The sequence below is a fragment of the Phoca vitulina genome, unplaced genomic scaffold, assembly GCF_004348235.1.
Source record: "Phoca vitulina isolate PV1807 unplaced genomic scaffold, GSC_HSeal_1.0 scaffold35, whole genome shotgun sequence".
NCBI lineage: Eukaryota > Metazoa > Chordata > Mammalia > Carnivora > Phocidae > Phoca > Phoca vitulina.
The window spans coordinates 20,399,613-20,416,358 of record NW_022589738.1 but is presented as its reverse complement, the minus strand read 5'-3'; the positions used below and the strand labels follow the sequence as shown (position 1 = coordinate 20,416,358).

Sequence of the window (16,746 nt, the reverse complement as noted above, 5' to 3'; positions counted from 1 at the left end):
GAGGCAGAGAGGGAAGCAGACTCCCCGATGAGCGGGGAGCCCAACGTGGGACTGGATCCCAGGACCCCGGGATTATGACCTGAGCCAAAGGCAGACGCTTAACTGACTGAGCCACCCAGGTGCCCCTGTTCTGATGTTTCTCATAGCTTTTTTTTTTTTTATGTTTAGGTCTTTAACTAATCTGAAATTCTTTTTTCTTTTTTTAAAAGATTTTAGTTTTAAGTAATCTCTACACCCAGCATGGGGCTCGAACTCACAACCCTGAGATCAAAAGTCGCATGCTCCACCAACTGAGCTAGCCAGGTGCCCCATGGAATTATTTTTTTCCTAATTGTGTAAAATCGGAGTCTGATTCCTCCTCCAAAAGATAGTCATTTCTCCCCAAACCATTTTGGTATATTAGTCCATCTCCCTCCCAGTTACTTGGAATATCATTCTTAAAATATCACTTATTAATTCTCACAAGTACCTAGGTCGATTTTTGGACTTTTTCTGTACCATAGATCTAATTTCCTATTCCTCCTCCCATATCATAATGTTTTAATTACTAGTGCTTTGTGATATACTTTGAATCTGTTAAGATAATGCCTCCCCCCTTTCTTCCTCTTTTATACAATTAGATATTCTTACATATTTAAGGCACCATAGGAATTTAAACATCAGGTCTACAAGTTCCATTTTGGAATTTTTATTGGTAATGTGTTGATTTTTTAAAAAAGATTAATGAAGGGGGCGTGCCTGAGTGGCTTAAGCACTGGACTCTTGGTCTGGGCTCAGGTCATGATCTCAGGGTCCTGAGATCAAGCCCTAGGACCAGCTGAGACTCTCTCTCCCTCTCCCTCTGCCCCTGCCCCCGGGCGCGTGCTCTTTCTCTCTGTCTCTCCCAGAAATCAATCAATCAATCTTTTAAAAAAAGATTAATTTGGGAACGAATTGTCATCTTTATTATGTGGATAATGGGGTTGTGCATGTGGGGATGTGCATGTTTACCAAGCCAACTTCCTGTGACAATACAGGAACGTGCAAGACAGATGAGAACTCAGTGAAGTTCCCTGAGGTCCAACTGCTGGGCAGGGTCTTGGAATTTTGGGAAGGAAGAAGGGAAGGTTGCAGGTCCAGGTGTTCTGTGAGCTGACTGTGCCCCTGAAAGTAGGGCTGGGGGACCCTCTGCTGTGTGCAAGCCAACTTGCCTGTATCCGGAATACAGAGGAACTCAATAAATGTTTGTTCAGTCAGTGCACAAATGAGTGAATCAAGTTTTGGAGAACTTATTGTATGCCAAACAACCTGCTAGCACTTTCCATAAATTATCTCTAATCCTCATAACAACCTTGCCAGACAGGTATTATGACCCCCATCTGACAGGCCAGGAAAGCTGAGGCTCGGCGAGGGGCAATCCCTTGCTCAAATCCAAACCCGGATCTTTACGATTCTAGAAGTCATTCACCAAAGGGACCAGATCTAATTTCCCTCCTTCCACTCATTCATCTACCTGCGAAGGATTTATTAAGCACTTACTATGTAGCACAACGACCTAGTACAACAACTGCTCTAGGTGACCCAGAGTAGGCGGAGTGCTCCCGGGAAGATCAGCTGGGCGGCTAGTTTGCGGGTCCCGAAAGGGCGGGGTTTCTGGTGCGCACCTCCAGGGAATGTAGCTGCCTCGGCCTCCTAGTTAAGGCTTCAGCTGAGGAGGCACGGCTAGATGGAGGCTGCAGCGCGATCTAGGGAGCTGATATTACGAACACTGGCCAAAAGGGGGCGCGGTCCTGCTGCTAGAAGCCTGGCCTGGAGACCCTCTGCGCGCTGACAGGCCATCGGTGCGCAGGCGCAGGGGACTCAAGGAGCGGCTTAAAAATCCTGCGGAGGGATCGTTTGCGAGGAGGGGGCGTGGCGTAATCAAAGTACCTCTCGCTGATTTGCCTCTGTCTCTGAGGGCGTGGCCTAGCTGCGTCCTTCTCGGAATGAGGGCCGGCCGAATCTAGTTTTCCCTCCGCGTCGGAGGCGTAGCTTAGGGCGGGCCCTCGAGCCACCCCTCGATGATTGGCCGCCTCACTCAGAGGGGGTGGCCCGGCGAGCCGTCCATCCTCAGTGCGGTCACTTCCTGTGGAGTTTCCCCAGCCCAGGGAGGAGGGGGAAGAGGACGAGGGGGAGGAGGGCGGTCGTCCGGGGTTAGGTTGAGGGGGGGGTGTTGGTCCGTTCAGGGCGGGGGATGACTCACGGCCCATCCCATCGCCCCGACGCCGCCCGCCCGCGCAGAGCTCGCTCCATGGCTTAGCGGAGGAGGCGGTGGCGAGCGGGGGGAGGGGGACTCTTATTTTGTTAGGGGGACCGGGCCGAGGCCCGACCGGCCTGGAAGGGCTCGCCCGGGGCCGGGCGTCATGTCTCATGCGGCCGAGCCAGCTCGGGACGGCGTAGAGGCCAGCGCGGAAGGCCCTCGTGCCGTGTTCGTGCTGTTGGAGGAGCGCAGGCCAGCCGACTCGGCCCAGCTGCTCAGGTGCGGGGCCGCCTGGGGCCGGTGGTGCCGACTGGGGTCCCTGGGGGGGACCACGGGAGCCCTGGACTGGGATTGGAGGCCCTCGGCCTAGGCTTGGAGGACGTCGGGGCGCCGGTCTTGGGGGGGGGTACCTAAGGAATCTGGCGGTGGCCTGCTTGGACTGAGGCTTAAAGAAGTCATGGAAGTGCCTTAAGGGAGGCCTGGTGCCGATTTGGGGGGCTCTTGACTGGGTTTAGAGGGGGAAGATTCTGTTGTGTCCAGAGCCTGGTCTAGGGTAACTGAACTTGGGGGACTGATGCTGAATTTGGGCTCCTTGAGTCAGGCGTGAGGGGAATGAATTTGAGGGGGAACTCTGTAGGTGAGGCACTGATCTGAAGGGACTTTTCCCCTCAGTGTCAGAGAAAGGGTCCTGGGAGACACTGGGAGACAGAAGTGCTGTCTTGGAAGCTGGGTTGCTTGAGGCTCTGTTTGGGGATAACAGGACTCTGGAGGGATTTGGGGGTATCTCAGATATGCTACACGGGACCAGCTTTGTGTGTGTGAGTGAGCAAGAGAAGCAACATTCAAGACTTGACCCGAATAATCACTTCACCCCTGCCCACCCACCCAGCTGGGTCAGATCCCAGGGATAGTGGAAAAGCCCTCTTCCCACACCCCCCTAGGGGCTTGAATGGGAGACAGCGAGGCAGACAGAGGCAACAGAGATGGTGCTACTTCTTAGGTCAGGGAAGAAGGCCTCAGACCTTATTTGGGAACCCAGACGAGGGTCTTGTTCCTGCTGCCACCCATCCTAGCCTCTCAGCCAGCCTGGCTCACCCCCTGCGCGCGGGCGCACATACATGTGCACACGCACACGCGCGCGCATACATTCTTTTTCTCCCCCTCCCAGTCTGTCTGTCAGACCCTGGAAATCATCTCGAATCTGTCCCTAGAGCTGGAATGAGCACCAATTGCACCATCCCTGCCTGGGTGGGCCCTCTGTGGCCTCTTTGCATCCTCAGTTCCACCAGCAGGCTTGTAAGCCCCTCTCTGTCCACACCCTGCCCACCCCAGGGCCCATCTCTTTGAACTTCTGGGCAATGGGTGTGTGAGCAGGAGATGGGGCTTTGCTTTCTTCCTGGGATTGTGCTGAGCTCAGCGGCTCCCCGAGCTTCCTCTTCCCGACTTCCTGGGTGGTTTTAGGTCCCCATCTGAGGGTGAGGAAAGGAAGGAAGAAGACAGATCCTTGGGGAGGGGAGAGAGTTCTCGTCAAGCGAAGTCACCCACAGTGTCTCAGGATTCTAAGTCTTTGACTTAATTCAGGATGCATATCCATTCACGTGCATGCGAACGCCCCCCCCCCCCCCCCCTGTGCCCCCCCCCCCCCCCCCCCCCGGCCTGGAGGGCTGATCCGGAGCCTTTGCACCTAATGCTTCCCCATCTCCTGATGCCTTCATAACAACCTGGCTCATCACAGTAGTGGGAATAGTTGAAAGGGGGGGGGTGTACATGGCTTTTTAGTTTGTGTCAGTGGGTGTTGGTATTAGAGGTGTGTGTGTGTGTGTGTGTGTGTGTGTGTGTCTATCCAAAAAAACAGGAGAGCCCTGGATAGGCTCCTCCCGCCAAGAAAAGAATGCTCGTCTAAGCGGATCATCCATCCCAATTCTCCCTCTTTTAAATCCAAATTGCTGGAATGAGGAGAGCCCTTGATATTTCTGTTTCGTATTTGTGTGTGTCTTGGCATACCCTGAACTCAGCCTGGGGGGGTACTCATTTGCAAAGTCGTGGATCCTTCCATCAAGTGAATCATCGACCCCAGTTCTTTGTGATGCATTCAGTTTGTGTTACAATGGACTGTTGGGCGAAGGATGCTCCTACCGTGCTGTTAAGTGTATAGACCCACGTGGGCTCACCTTCAGCTGCCAGGACCCCAGTAGGGGGTGTGGGGACTGGAAGAACTCTGAATGCAAAGTCAGGACTCCTGCAAAGTGAATTGTCATTCCTAAATTCTTCGCTTCTCTTTTCCCTCAAACCCAGGTTGTTACGCTTGATTGTGTTAGAGTGAGGAGTTGGGATCCAGGCAATCTTACTATTTTTAATCCTAAGGGACTATGGGTAACAGAGCAAAAGAGAGTGGGGAGGGAAGAGGGGTGTGGGGAGGGAGGAAGACCTGGGAATTCCCGCTGGTGGTACCCAGAGGAGTGGCCTCCTCTGAGGGATGCACTCTGTTCCCCTCTCCCCTGGTGTCTCTCTCCTCCCACTGCCCACTCTTTCTTTCTCTCTTGGAGGGGAGTGAGGTCTCCATACACTCACTGACCATCACCCTTCCCTCCCTTTCACCCTCAGCCTCAACTCTTTGCTTCCGGAATCTGGGATTGTTGCTGACATCGAATTAGAAAGTGTCCTCGATCCGGACAGCTACTACGAGCTCAAAAGCCAGCCCCCACCGCTACGCTCAAGGTCTGTCTCCTCTGACTCCCCTCCCAAGTCCTCAGGCCCCTCCATCCCCTCTGGGGCAGAGGCCCTCAGTGCCAGGCCAACCCTTTGGGCAGCCTGCATTTTCCTGATCGGAAAATTGGGGGCCTGAAAGAGTATGTCACACAGGAAAGCAGGTGGCCAAGCTGGGATTCCATTAGCTTGAACCAGACCTCCCCTGCCCCCCCCCCCCCCCCGCCCCCCAACTCGCATACCCATTCATACACAAATATTGCAGGGAGCCTGGGATGGCCTGTGTGTGCCCAGCCGCCCCGCAGAGCCCTACCCACAACCCCTGCTCACCCCTTCCCCCACTCAACAGACTCACCCACCCCCAACCCTTGAGGAACCCCTGCTGGTCTCTTCTTTCCCCCAGCTTGGAAGTCTAAATGTGCTGAGTCATCGGCCTGGGCTCTAAGAGAGGGGAGGGGACCTGGAAGAGGGGCAGGAAGAGAGGATTGTGAAATCTCTGAGATTTTCAAGACTGACTAGCTCCTGGGACTAGAGGCCCAGGCAGGGGCAGACGAAGGGCCTGCACTTGCCCCTGTAGCCAGATGCCCACGATCAGGAGCTCAGGGAGCATCCTCAGCCCCAAATTGAGCTTAAGAGCCCTCTGTATCCTAATCTACTGCCATGGCCCCAGTTTGGCATCCTTCTGCTCTCCTTTACATAGGATGAACCGCTCTCCCAGAGCCTAGCAATGGCATCTCTCCTCAGTGTTTGAACAGGCCCCAATCCAGCCTTCACCATAAGGACCAAGGGCTGAAACTCCCCCCCCACACCCCCAGACTGACCTCTAAGGGCTGGGACTCGGCCTGGCTCCACTGTCTCCCCCATCAGACAGTGACCCCTGAGGGCTGGGCGTGGGCTCGGTCCCTGTGTCTCCCCTGTCAGACTGTGACCCCTGAGAGCCGTGACCAGGCCTGGTTCCTCCACATTGTGGCCCCTGAAGGCGGACACCAGGCCGAAGCCCAGCATCTGCTGTATCCCACGATGACTCCTTAGGCTTGGGATGAGACTTTTAGCTTACCTGTGGCCCCATATTTCCCATTCCACAGCCTCCCAATATCACTGCAAGCCACCCCAGCTCCACTCTCTGCATCATCTTCTGCAGGGGGCTCCAGGACCCCTGCCATGTCGGCCTCTTCTTCATCGCGGGTCTTGCTGCGGCAGCAGCTAATGCGGGCCCAGGCCCAGGAGCAGGAGAGGCGTGAGCGACGGGAACAGGCCGCAGCCTCTTCTTTCCCCAGCCCTGCCCCTGCCTCTCCCGCCATCTCAGTCGTTGGCGTCTCTGCGGGGGGCCACACTTTGGGCCGTCCTCCCCCTGCTCAGGTGCCCAGGGAGGTGCTCAAGGTAAGGTGACATCCGGAGGCCCTGGGAGGGGTCTCAGTGACTGAGGAGTGGTCGTGGTGGCTTTTGGGCCGAGGTCCTAGGGGTTCTAAGGAAGGTCCCAGTTACTGTTGAGATAGGCTGTGTTAGTGTCCCATTGCGTTTGGGGCTTCCGAGGCGTTCTTGTACAGGGCTGAGGGGTTCCTGGGAGCCATAGGATGTCTGGGTGGACCGTGGAAGGTCGTGAGCGCCTCGGGTGGGCGCTGGGGCCTCCTGTGAAGTAACCCCAGGAAGAACTTCGCAGGAAGAGCCTCCTGTGCATGTGATACATTGAGAGTTTGGCCACTGGGGTGACTTGGGAAGCCATGTGTGGTTCTCAGGTCTCCTAGGTGATGTCAGAGACGGGGGGGGGGGGGGGGGGGGGGCTCTTGGGAACTGGGACAGGGGGCTCCAGAAACTGAGGGTTCCTGTCAGCCATGGGTGGCTCTTGGGGGGGGCTGTGAGGGATTTCGGAGAAAGCGACTTTGGGTCCTGGGGGAGACTTCCCAGGATTTGGGGAGGTAGGGGCGTCTCAGATTCTGGGCCTAGTTTGCTGGCCTGCGCCTAGAAACAGATGACCTCTGAGGGTCAGCCTGGGGCTCAGAGTCACCCCATCCTCCCGTGTCCCCTTCCGTCCTTCCTCGCGCTCGTCCCCCAGGTGCAGACCCATCTGGAGAACCCGACACGCTACCACCTACAGCAGGCACGCCGGCAACAGGTGAAACAGTACCTGTCCACCACGCTCGGCCCCAAGCTGGCTTCCCAGGCCCTCACCCCACCACCGGGGGCCGCTGGTGCCCAGCCGCTCCCTGCGCCCGAGGCTGCTCATGCCGCCGGCCCCGCAGGCAGCGCTCCCAACAGCCCCATGGCACTACTCACCATTGGGTCCAGCTCAGAGAAGGAGGTAAGCGGCTGCAGACGACCTTCCCGTGCTCTCCCTCGTGCAGCTTCTTCTAAGCCTCGTCCGTATTGCCTTCTTCCCCTAGATTGACGATGTCATTGATGAGATCATCAGCCTGGAATCCAGCTACAACGATGAGATGCTCAGCTATCTGCCCGGAGGCACTGCAGGGCTGCAGCTCCCCAGCACGGTGAGGCCCTGAGATGGGAGGCTGGCTGACCATCAGTCGCATCCCTCTATCCCTGAGACGACACCCAGGCTGGCTGTGTATATAAGACCCTTACTTTGGCTCGTACTAAGATAGAGAAGGAGGCTGTGGGATGAGAAGAGAGCATACCAGGGCCCTGGTCCCTTGTGTTGGGCTGTGTGGAGAGGTAGACCTTGTAGATGCTGATAGATACAAGGGTGGGGACTCCATGGAAATAATCAGGGCATACCCAGGCACTCAAGCTGCCGTGTGGGAGGGACCAAGGAATGGGACTCTTGTAGCAATTTGAATGTACCAAGAGATTCAGGTCATTGGGACATACCCAGACCACGTAGTGATTGGAACATAGCAAAAGTCTTAAAACCCAGTGTGGTTGAACCTTGGGGTGATTGGAACGTACAACATCTCTTTCAGTGAACCATGCCAAGAGGCTGGGTCCTTGTAGAGAGTGGATAAAACTCTAGAGCAAGGGATGTGCCACTAAATTATACCATTCTGGTTCTGGAACATTCCAGGAGTCCCATAACTTGCTTTGGGACATACCAAGGGGCTGTGGCTTTGTTTCTTTCTGACACCCCGAAAGGACAGAAGCGTGTATAAATTTGGCACCAGCTTATCAGAACTTTTTATTGATTTGGACATAGCTAGAGACTGGGGCGTTATATCACATGGATCCAGCAGACTAGCAGGAGTTTCAAGAGATGATAACTCATCAAGAGGTGGGACTAATTACTTAGGGATTAGTGTGTTGCCCTAGAGTATATCCGGGAGAGGGCGAAGGAGAGAGAAAAAAAATCAAGGCTGGCATAAAAGCAGCACTCATTGAGTAGTTGGACAAGAAATCCTGAGAGATCAGAAGGCGTAGGAAGATACTAGAAGTCAGGGGCTTGGTGCATGACCATGTGCGACACAGTCACGGCAGAAGACTAGAGATCGTGCTGGAACTCTCCGGAAGGCCAGCTTTTGGATGGAACGTTACCATGACAATTTCCCAAGGTCTGAGAAGATTGAGCTGGAGTGTTCCAAGAATGCCGACTTGGAATGTTGTGCTAGGAGGGGCTGACGGGCTGGAATGTTGCATCGTAGCCGACAAAGACCTGCGAACGGGTGGTTTTCCAGCATTGCTTCTCAGAGCCACCCCCAGAGTTGGGGAGAGGGGCTTCAGAGGTCGCTGAGGTATTTGAGGGCGTGCAGGGGCACGATGGACAGGTCCAGCAGACTCGGGTCCCCCGGTGAAGCAGGGTGGGTCTGCGTGAGCCTGTCCCCCACTATTGCGTCCCGCGCAAAGTTCCCCTGAACGAGAAGGAAGGGTCCCCGCGTTGAGCCAGCCACTCCTTGCATTAGGTTATCTGTGGAGCGTGTGGAGGGGTGGGGCCGGGTTCTGAGAAAGGGCCAGGCCTGGGACTGGTCCTAGCTGTCGTCTCTCTGCCCTCCCTGTCCCCAGCTGCCCGTGTCAGGGAATCTGCTTGATGTGTACAGTAGTCAGGGCGTGGCCACGCCAGCCATCACTGTCAGCAACTCCTGCCCGGCCGAGCTGCCCAACATCAAACGGGAGATCTCTGGTAAGGGCCAGGCTCTTGGCCCCCCTCCGGGGTGAGCCCCATGTCAACCAGGTGGGCCTGATGCCGGGGGAAGGGGTTTAAGCGGACAGAAAGGGGCTGTTTGCCGTCTTCTTCCACACGGCCCATGGGCTTGCTTTTACCCTATTTCCTCTCGTCTCGCGTTTAACAAATGACCTGTTACCAGGGCTTCTTAAAAAAAAAAAAGTCATAGGGGCACCTGGGTGGCTCAGTCGCTAAGCGTCTGCCTTCGGCTCAGGTCATGATCCCAGGGTCCTGGGATCGAGCCCCACATCGGGCTCCCTGCTCCGCGGGAGGCCTGCTTCTCCCTCTTCCACTCCCCCTGCTTGTGTTCCCTCTCTCGCTGTCTTTCTCTCTGTCAAATAAATAAATAAAATCTTTAAAAAAAAATCATAAAAGTGGCACTTAAAAAAAAAAAGTCACTTCCCTGCCTGCACCCACCAGATCCTATCCCCGGCAGCCGTACGTGCTGCCCTCTGTCTCTCCCATGTCCAGAGGCCCTGACCGCCCCCCCCCTCTCTTCCAGAGACCGAGGCCAAGGCCCTTTTGAAGGAACGACAGAAGAAAGACAATCACAACCTAAGTGAGTGAGCTTCCGCGCCCTTGCCAGCATGCTGTGTAGCCCTGCCTCAGTCCATGCTGGCCTTCCTTGGGGGCGGGAGGGGGGGCTGTCCCTTCAACAGCCTCCCCACCCCCCAGCTCCTCTTCCCTCCTCAGCCTGTTGACAACTTTCCCACTCTTCTCCCCGCCCCCCCAAAGTTGAGCGTCGCCGGCGATTCAACATTAACGACAGGATCAAGGAGCTGGGCACCCTCATCCCCAAGTCCAGTGACCCGTGAGTCTGGGCCGGGGAGCCTTGGGCTGGCGGAAAGTGGGACGAGGGCCCCATTCTCCCAAAGCTGTTCCTGGGTGGGAAGCGACCGGCGTTTTCTGCTCCTGGCCCTGGCCCATCCAGCCTTCGTCACCCCGAGCAGGGGCACAGCCCCCCATTGTCCCCAACCTACAATTTTAGGTGCATGACATTGCAGTCTGTGTGCCTCATCTGGTCCCCATATGACACAGGCACTTTGCTTTTGGTTCATTTAGTACTTCCTAATTATTCATTCAAGAGACGCATTGAGCTGCTTTGTGTCAGGGACCGCGCTAGGCCCGGAGGATACCAGAGGGACAAAACAGGCAAAAATGCCTGAGCTCCTGGAACTGATACTTTAGTGGAGGCAGACAGACCACAAACAAGATAAATAAGTAAAATCTGGGCAGTTATGAGGAGTGTTGTGGAGAAAAATAAAGAAGAGAAGATGGGGGGGGGTACCTGGCAGGCTCAGTTGGTAGAGTGTGCTACTCTTTTTTTTTTTTAAGATTTTATTTATTCATTTGAGAGAGAGAGAAAGAGAGAGAGCACAAGCAGGGGGAGAGGGAGAGGGAGAAGTAGACTCCCCAGTGAGCTGGGAGCCCGATGCGGGGCTCAATCCCAGGACCTGGAGATCATGACCCGAGCCCAAGGCAGACGCTTAACCATCTGAGCCACCCAGGCGCCTCAGCGTGGGACTCTTGACCTCAGGGTCGTGAGTTCAAGCCCCACGTTGGGCGTAGAGCTGACTTTAAAAAAAGAATAGAAGATGGGGGAATGTTGGCGAAGGTTACAACTCGGGGTGAGGAGGGCGGGCACAGGGCAGGCCTGGACTGAGGAGGCAACGTTTGCGGTGAGGCAGGAACCATCTCTCTGGGTGTCTGGGGAAGAGTGTCCGAGGCAGAGGGCACAGCTGGCCTGGAGGCCCTGAGGCGGGAGCCTGAATCTGCTCTTCCCCCGGAACGACTGGGCAGGGCATTCCATCCCCTTGATGTACCCCGCAGCCCCCGAACTGTGGGTCTAGGCCCGCGGCGGGCTGCTCTGCCGCGTAGGGTTGCCCCCTCAGCTCCCGCGGCCCCCGGCGATGCAGCGCTCCCTCCTGTCCCCCGTCGGGCCCTGCAGGGAGATGCGCTGGAACAAGGGCACCATCCTGAAGGCCTCTGTGGATTACATCCGCAAGTTGCAGAAGGAGCAGCAACGCTCCAAAGACCTGGAGAGCCGGCAGCGCTCCCTGGAGCAAACGAACCGCAGCCTGCAGCTCCGGATCCAGGTTTGCGACGAGGAGGCCGGGGCACAGGTGACAGGGGGCTTCCGACAGGCAGAGGCAGAGCAGGCCAGCATTTTCCTGGCACACTTGGGGGATCCCCGGGCTGCCCCGACGGGCGCACTGGTGACGACATGTAGCCCCCAGAACCTTAACGGGAATAGCGCCGAGCATTGGCTCGCGCGTATGGTGTAGGTCCCGTGCGGCGCGCTGTGCCGGGAGCCCGGCTCCGTTTGCTCAGGTGGCCCCGGCTCGGATGCTCTGAGGCCGGGACCCGCGGCGTACTTGTTGTACAGAGCGCGACTCGGAGGCCCCGCGAGCTTACGCAAAACCTGCCTCGAGTCGCGCCACTAGTGAGCAGGCAGCAGAGGTGGGTTTGGCACCCAGGCGGCCCGCCCTTGGAACCGTCAGACTTCTCTGCCCCTGAGGAACTGTGAACCCCATCTGATCCCGCTCCCCCACCCCCTACTTTCCGCAGGAGCTAGAATTGCAGGCACAGATCCATGGTCTGCCGGTACCTCCCAGCCCCGGGCTGCTCTCCCTGGCCACAACCTCCGCCTCGGACGGCCTCAAGCCAGAGCAGCTGGACGTTGAGGAGGAGGGCAGGCCGGGCACAGCACCATTTCCCACAGCGGGGGGGTCTGCCCAGAGTGCTCCCCATCAGCAGCCCCCAGCGCCACCCTCGGATGCCCTTCTGGACCTGCACTTTCCCAGCGACCACCTGGGGGATCTGGGGGACCCCTTCCACCTGGGGCTGGAGGACATTCTGATGGAGGAGGAGGAAGGGGGGGTGGGGGGACTGTCGGGCGCCCTGTCCCCACTGCGGGCTGCCTCTGACCCCCTGCTCTCGTCGGTATCCCCCGCTGTCTCCAAGGCCAGCAGTCGCCGCAGCAGCTTCAGCATGGAGGAGGAGTCCTGATCAGGCCTCACCCCTCCCCTGGGACTTACCCACCCAGGAAAGGAGGACGTGTCAGGATGAGGCCCCGCCTTTCCCCCCCCCCCCCCCGCCCTCCCGTGAGACTGCCCTGCCCAGGTGTTCTGGGGGACGAGCCAATGTGATGAGGTCCCACCCCCGTAACCAGGCGAGGAGGAGGAGTCAGATGAGGCCCCGCCCCCTCCCCACAATACCAACCAGTGAGGTGTTTCAGCCGTGGAGAAGGCGGTAACCTCCGGGCCTGTCCCCTGGAGATCACAGCCTCGCCCCTGCCCGGTGGGACTTGCCCTTGCCCAGGTGTGGGAAGGAGGCGGGATGAGCTAGGCCCCTGTCGCTTAGGGACTTTCCTAGCCAGGTCTCCTGGGATAAGGAGGTAGCAGGATACCGGTCCACCCCCTCTCTTGGAACCACTAGTCTAGTCCATCCTGGCAAGGAAGAGGAGTCACAATAACAGAGGTCTCACCCTGGGGGTTTAAGCCCTGCCCTTTTCCCCTGATCCCTGCCTTGTCCAGCTGAGGAACAGAAGTGAGGAGGAGAGCGAGCCCTTCACCTGGGAGCTCAGTCCTGGCCTTCCAGCAAGGCAGGAGCTAGGCCCCGCCCCTTCCCTATAGGCACAGCCACTCGCAGGTATTTCAGGCACGGAGGAGTCCGTGAGATCAGGCCACGAGGAGATCACAGACCTTGTCCCTTAGCAACATCCCATCCAAGCATTCCACGCTGCAGGGGGGAGTGGTACTTCAGCTCCCCAGCCTTAGCCTGGGACCAATGGGACCTAACCCAGGAGGGCTCTGAGCCAACCTCGCCCTTGGAGAAGGGGGCAGATCTTGAAATCTTGTGGGTCGACATTCCAGACCTCCATCAGGAGTGAGAGCTAGACCCTCACCCTTGGGTAGAGTCCCGCCTCCTACCTTGAAGGGCAGTTTGGGGAGGTGATAGGAATTAGGGGTCCTGAGTCCAGGTTCCCAGAGCCAGCACCCCAGCACTCTTACAGTCTGTAGAGGAACAAGATGAAGGAAGGGGCCTTTCTGGGGAGTTCCCAAGCCCAGGAAAAAAGTGGAAGCCTACCCCACCAAAGCAGAGGGTTGGAGGGAGGGTTGCAAAAGCATATGTACCCCTCTTTAGTTTATCTGATTTTTTTATTGACCCCCCCTTCTCAGAAGCTAGGTCACCTCCAACCTCTGGCCTCCACCCAGTTCTCCATTTGGAGGAATCCTCCCCATTTCAGAGCTATTAAGAGACACTCCCTGCCCATCCTCACCCTTCCTACCACATACACCCAAGGTTGTCAGCTTCGGATCCTTAGGGTCAAGCCCCAAGGAGGGTGTACTAAGGGGTCTGTAGGTTTGTGATTAAAATAATAAATGCTAGGCGTGTTTGATGCGCTTTTAACTTTGGCAAAGAGTCTCCTATCCTTGCATTTAACTACAATGAGCACGGTCGGGGCTGGCCAGGAGGAGGAAAGGGTTTTGGAAGAAATAGATTTAAGTGGGATGGATAAAAGAACTTAGAGGGGCTGGAGGAAAACAACCTGTAAGCAAAGGCAGTCAGTCCTTAACTACCTGCCAGACACCCTCCTGTTCCGAGTGTTTCACCGAATTGTTGAATCTAAGGAATACTTATCAAGAAAGTGCCGCTTCTTATTCCCATTTCATGTTGGGAGAAACTGAGAACTAGAGTTTAACCCCCTGAAGATACACAGCTGGTAGACGGACGAAGAGCTAAAGGGTAAAATTAGGAGAGCGAGAGATCTGGTTTGAAGCATGTCACCACCCAGGGCAGAGGGGGCAAAGATTTTCTCGCACGCTCACTTTGGAAACCGATAAGGAAGCATATGAGGATATCTCCTGGCAGGCAGTAGAGGTCTACCAGATGGTCCAAAGGGCACAAACAAAAACCATAAAGGTGGAGGGACAGGCAAGCAGTTCCATTTTGGGACAAATGTTGACATTTGGGGGGAATTTAAATGGAGGTAAACAAACACAAATAATCTTGAAGGCTGGAAAAAATATATTATTTTTGGAACTCCTCCACCAGACTCTGACTCTCAGGATTGGGATCGGGCCTGGCCCTGCGTCTGCCCCAGCAGATTGGAACCACCACCCTTCCTACCCCTTTCTGGCCTGTCACACTGACCCCTAAGGCCTGGTTGCTGAGCCTCTAACACCAGACTGGCAGCTCCCTGATAACCTTTTCTGGACTTTTTTCTCCTCGAATCTGCCATGTTCTCTTTTTCATTTTGTGAACATAACATGTAATGCCCAGAAGTGTTTTTCTCAAAGTTTGTATTCTGAAGTAAGTTTAGCTTTACAGAAGAGCTGCAAAGACATTGACGTTCCCATACCCATCAACCAGCTCCCTCTAATGTAAATATCTTACAGAACCATGGCATATTTATTGATGCTAAGAAAATAACATTGGCACAGTACCAGGAACTCAACCTTCAGACTTTATTTGGATTTGACTGTTTTTTCCATGAAAAAAATTTTTTTCTGTTCTAGGATCCAAGTAAGGAAACTCTGTTATCTCTTCCTGTGTAGCAAATTACCACAATCTCGGTGGCTAAAAACAACACACGTTCATTTCCCAGATTTTGTGGGTCATGAATCCAGGCTGGCTTAGCTGGGTCTTCTACTTCTGTGGCTTTCCCAAGGATACCATCACGGAAGGTGTTGGGCGGGATTCAGGACTCCTCTGGAAGTGGGACTAGGGAAGGATCTGGTCTGAGCTCCCGTGAGTTCGGGCAGGACTCAGTTCTCTGTAGCCTGTTGAACCGAGGGCCCCAGTTCCTTGCTGGCTGTCAGCTGGGGTGCCCTCAGTCCTTGACATGTGTTCCTTTCCTTCCATGAGGCAGCTCACAGCATGGTAGTTTTGCTTTGTCAAAGCCAGCAAGAGGGGTGCCTGGGTGGCTCAGTCGTTAAGCGTCTGCCTTCGGCTCAGGTCACGATCCCAGGGTCCCGGGATCGAGCCCCACATCGGGCTTCCTGCTCGGTGGGAAGTTTGCTTCTCTCTCTCCCAGTCCCCCTGCTTGTGTTCGCTCTCTCACTGTGTCTCTCTCTGTCAAATAAAATCTTTAAAAAAAAAAAAGCCAGCAAGAGAGAGTCAACTAGGGATACGGAAGTTGCAGTCTCTTGTAATCTAATCGTGGGAAGTGACATCTCAAAGGCGAGGCATTTTCTTGGTTAGAGTCAAGTTACTCCAGGGGAGGGGATTACAAGAGACCATGAATATCAGTAAGCAGGGACCAATGAGGGGCCATCTGAGCAGCTCCCTACCACGTTGCATTTAGCTGCCATATCTTGGTTTCTTCTGATGGTTTTGCGGTCTGTCCACTGAGAAGGGCTAGATGCTGCTCTTCTAAAAACAATGAGCATCTTTAGTACCCAGATCTTGGTTTCTAAATGACACTCTCCAGTAAAAGGAACCAGGGATCCTTGGAGAAATGGCTGGTCGTAAGGCCAGGGTAGGGAACTACAAGATGGGCCTGGAGCGACCCATAGTCCGAGAAAGTAAGGAAGTACCAGAAAAAAAAAAAAAAAAGGAACATGTCATAAGGATATAAGAGCCATCCTGAAAGCTCCCAATGGCCAAAGCTGGAACAGCTTGAGCAACAAAAAAATAATGATAGTATTGGTTTATAGTCCACAAAATGAAATATCTGTGATCCGTACTTATATAAATCAATGATATGATTGAATAAACAAATGCTGGCTACCGGACAACTCCGTGCATAAAATTCCAAATAATAATAAATATAGAAGGAATGAGGGAAATAGAAAATTATTGTTAAAATACCACAGTAATAACTGCTGCAGACCTGATCCACTAAATGCAAATATTAGTGGGCAAAACTTTAAGGTGAACATGATAGTTGCGCAGCCTTAAAGTATTGCCTCCAAAATTTTTATTACATACTTGATCCCTGCTGACCCGAGAGAGTTGGAGCTTAATTCCCCTCCTCTTGAATCCGAGCTGGGCTCAGTCACTTGCATCAAATGACAAGAGTATGGAAAGTGAAAAACAGTAACTTTGCAGTGGAAAAATCTGACAGACACCACCTTAACCAAGAGATGAGTTAACATCACCAGTTCTAAGACACATTGCTGTCATGTACCCCCTGAAGTGATACAATGAGAAGGCATTTCACTTTCATAGAATTCTTCCTCAAAACCCCATAACCCCTGTGTAATGATGAGAAAATAGCAGAGAAAACCGAGTCAGGACAGGGACATCCTACAAAATATTTTACCCGCATTCCTCAAGTGTCAAGATCATATAAGACAAGGAAAGACTGGCTGTATGTTTAAGCAAACACAATCATGTTTGTCTCCATCTGTCAATTCTGGCTTTTTTTGGAGGGAGGCACTGAGACCCAAAAGCTGGTGTCATTCTACGGATAAGTTTATCAAGGTTATCTGGTGTCCTATGCTCCACTGGATGGAACGTGATGACTGAGATTAGAGAAACATGCAGTGAGCCTGGACTGTACCTTCTTTCCACCTGGGTCATTTTCAGGACCTCCCTGTAGGGCAGTAGAGCCTAAGCAGAGGATAACAATATAGCTGAGCTGGGAGTGACAGATCAGATTGCAGCGCTGCTGGGATTTCATTCTACTGGAGAAAAAGCAGCTTTTTAGAGGTGGACTTCCAGAAATCACCATAGGCATTCCTGTAGGTTTTTGGCGAAATACTAG

At 54.5% G+C, this 16,746-nt stretch overlaps 1 protein-coding gene across 3 annotated transcripts; it reads left to right on the top strand.

Annotated features, from left to right (window-relative positions):
* Window positions 1-2,113: 2,113 nt before the first annotated feature.
* Window positions 2,114-13,450, top strand: TFE3 (transcription factor binding to IGHM enhancer 3). 3 transcript variants are annotated; one of them, XM_032426729.1, is made up of 10 exons: window positions 2,114-2,497; window positions 4,823-4,936; window positions 6,010-6,304; window positions 6,978-7,223; window positions 7,306-7,410; window positions 8,873-8,990; window positions 9,535-9,591; window positions 9,768-9,843; window positions 10,981-11,155; window positions 11,601-13,450. In XM_032426729.1, the coding sequence occupies exons 1-10, from the start codon at window positions 2,382-2,384 to the stop codon at window positions 12,039-12,041; spliced, it is 1,743 nt and encodes a 580-aa protein (XP_032282620.1). In that variant the 5' UTR covers window positions 2,114-2,381; the 3' UTR covers window positions 12,042-13,450. The 3 variants fall into 3 exon arrangements, with proteins under 3 accessions (XP_032282620.1, XP_032282621.1, XP_032282622.1); XM_032426730.1 differs by having other exon boundaries at window positions 2,115-2,497; window positions 10,981-11,128; XM_032426731.1 differs by lacking the exon at window positions 2,114-2,497 and having other exon boundaries at window positions 4,849-4,936; window positions 6,066-6,304.
* Window positions 13,451-16,746: the final 3,296 nt, after the last annotated feature.

What these genes read in the sequence shown, in the direction of transcription:
- TFE3 (XM_032426729.1), top strand. Translation starts at nt 2,382, where the DNA reads ATGTCTCATGCGGCCGAGCCAGCTCGGGACGGCGTAGAGGCCAGCGCG. An exon ending in CATCAAACGGGAGATCTCTG is followed by an intron (nt 8,991 to 9,534) that starts GTAAGGGCCAGG and finishes CCTCTCTTCCAG; the next exon opens with AGACCGAGGCCAAGGCCCTT. An exon ending in GAAAGACAATCACAACCTAA is followed by an intron (nt 9,592 to 9,767) that starts GTGAGTGAGCTT and finishes GCCCCCCCAAAG; the next exon opens with TTGAGCGTCGCCGGCGATTC.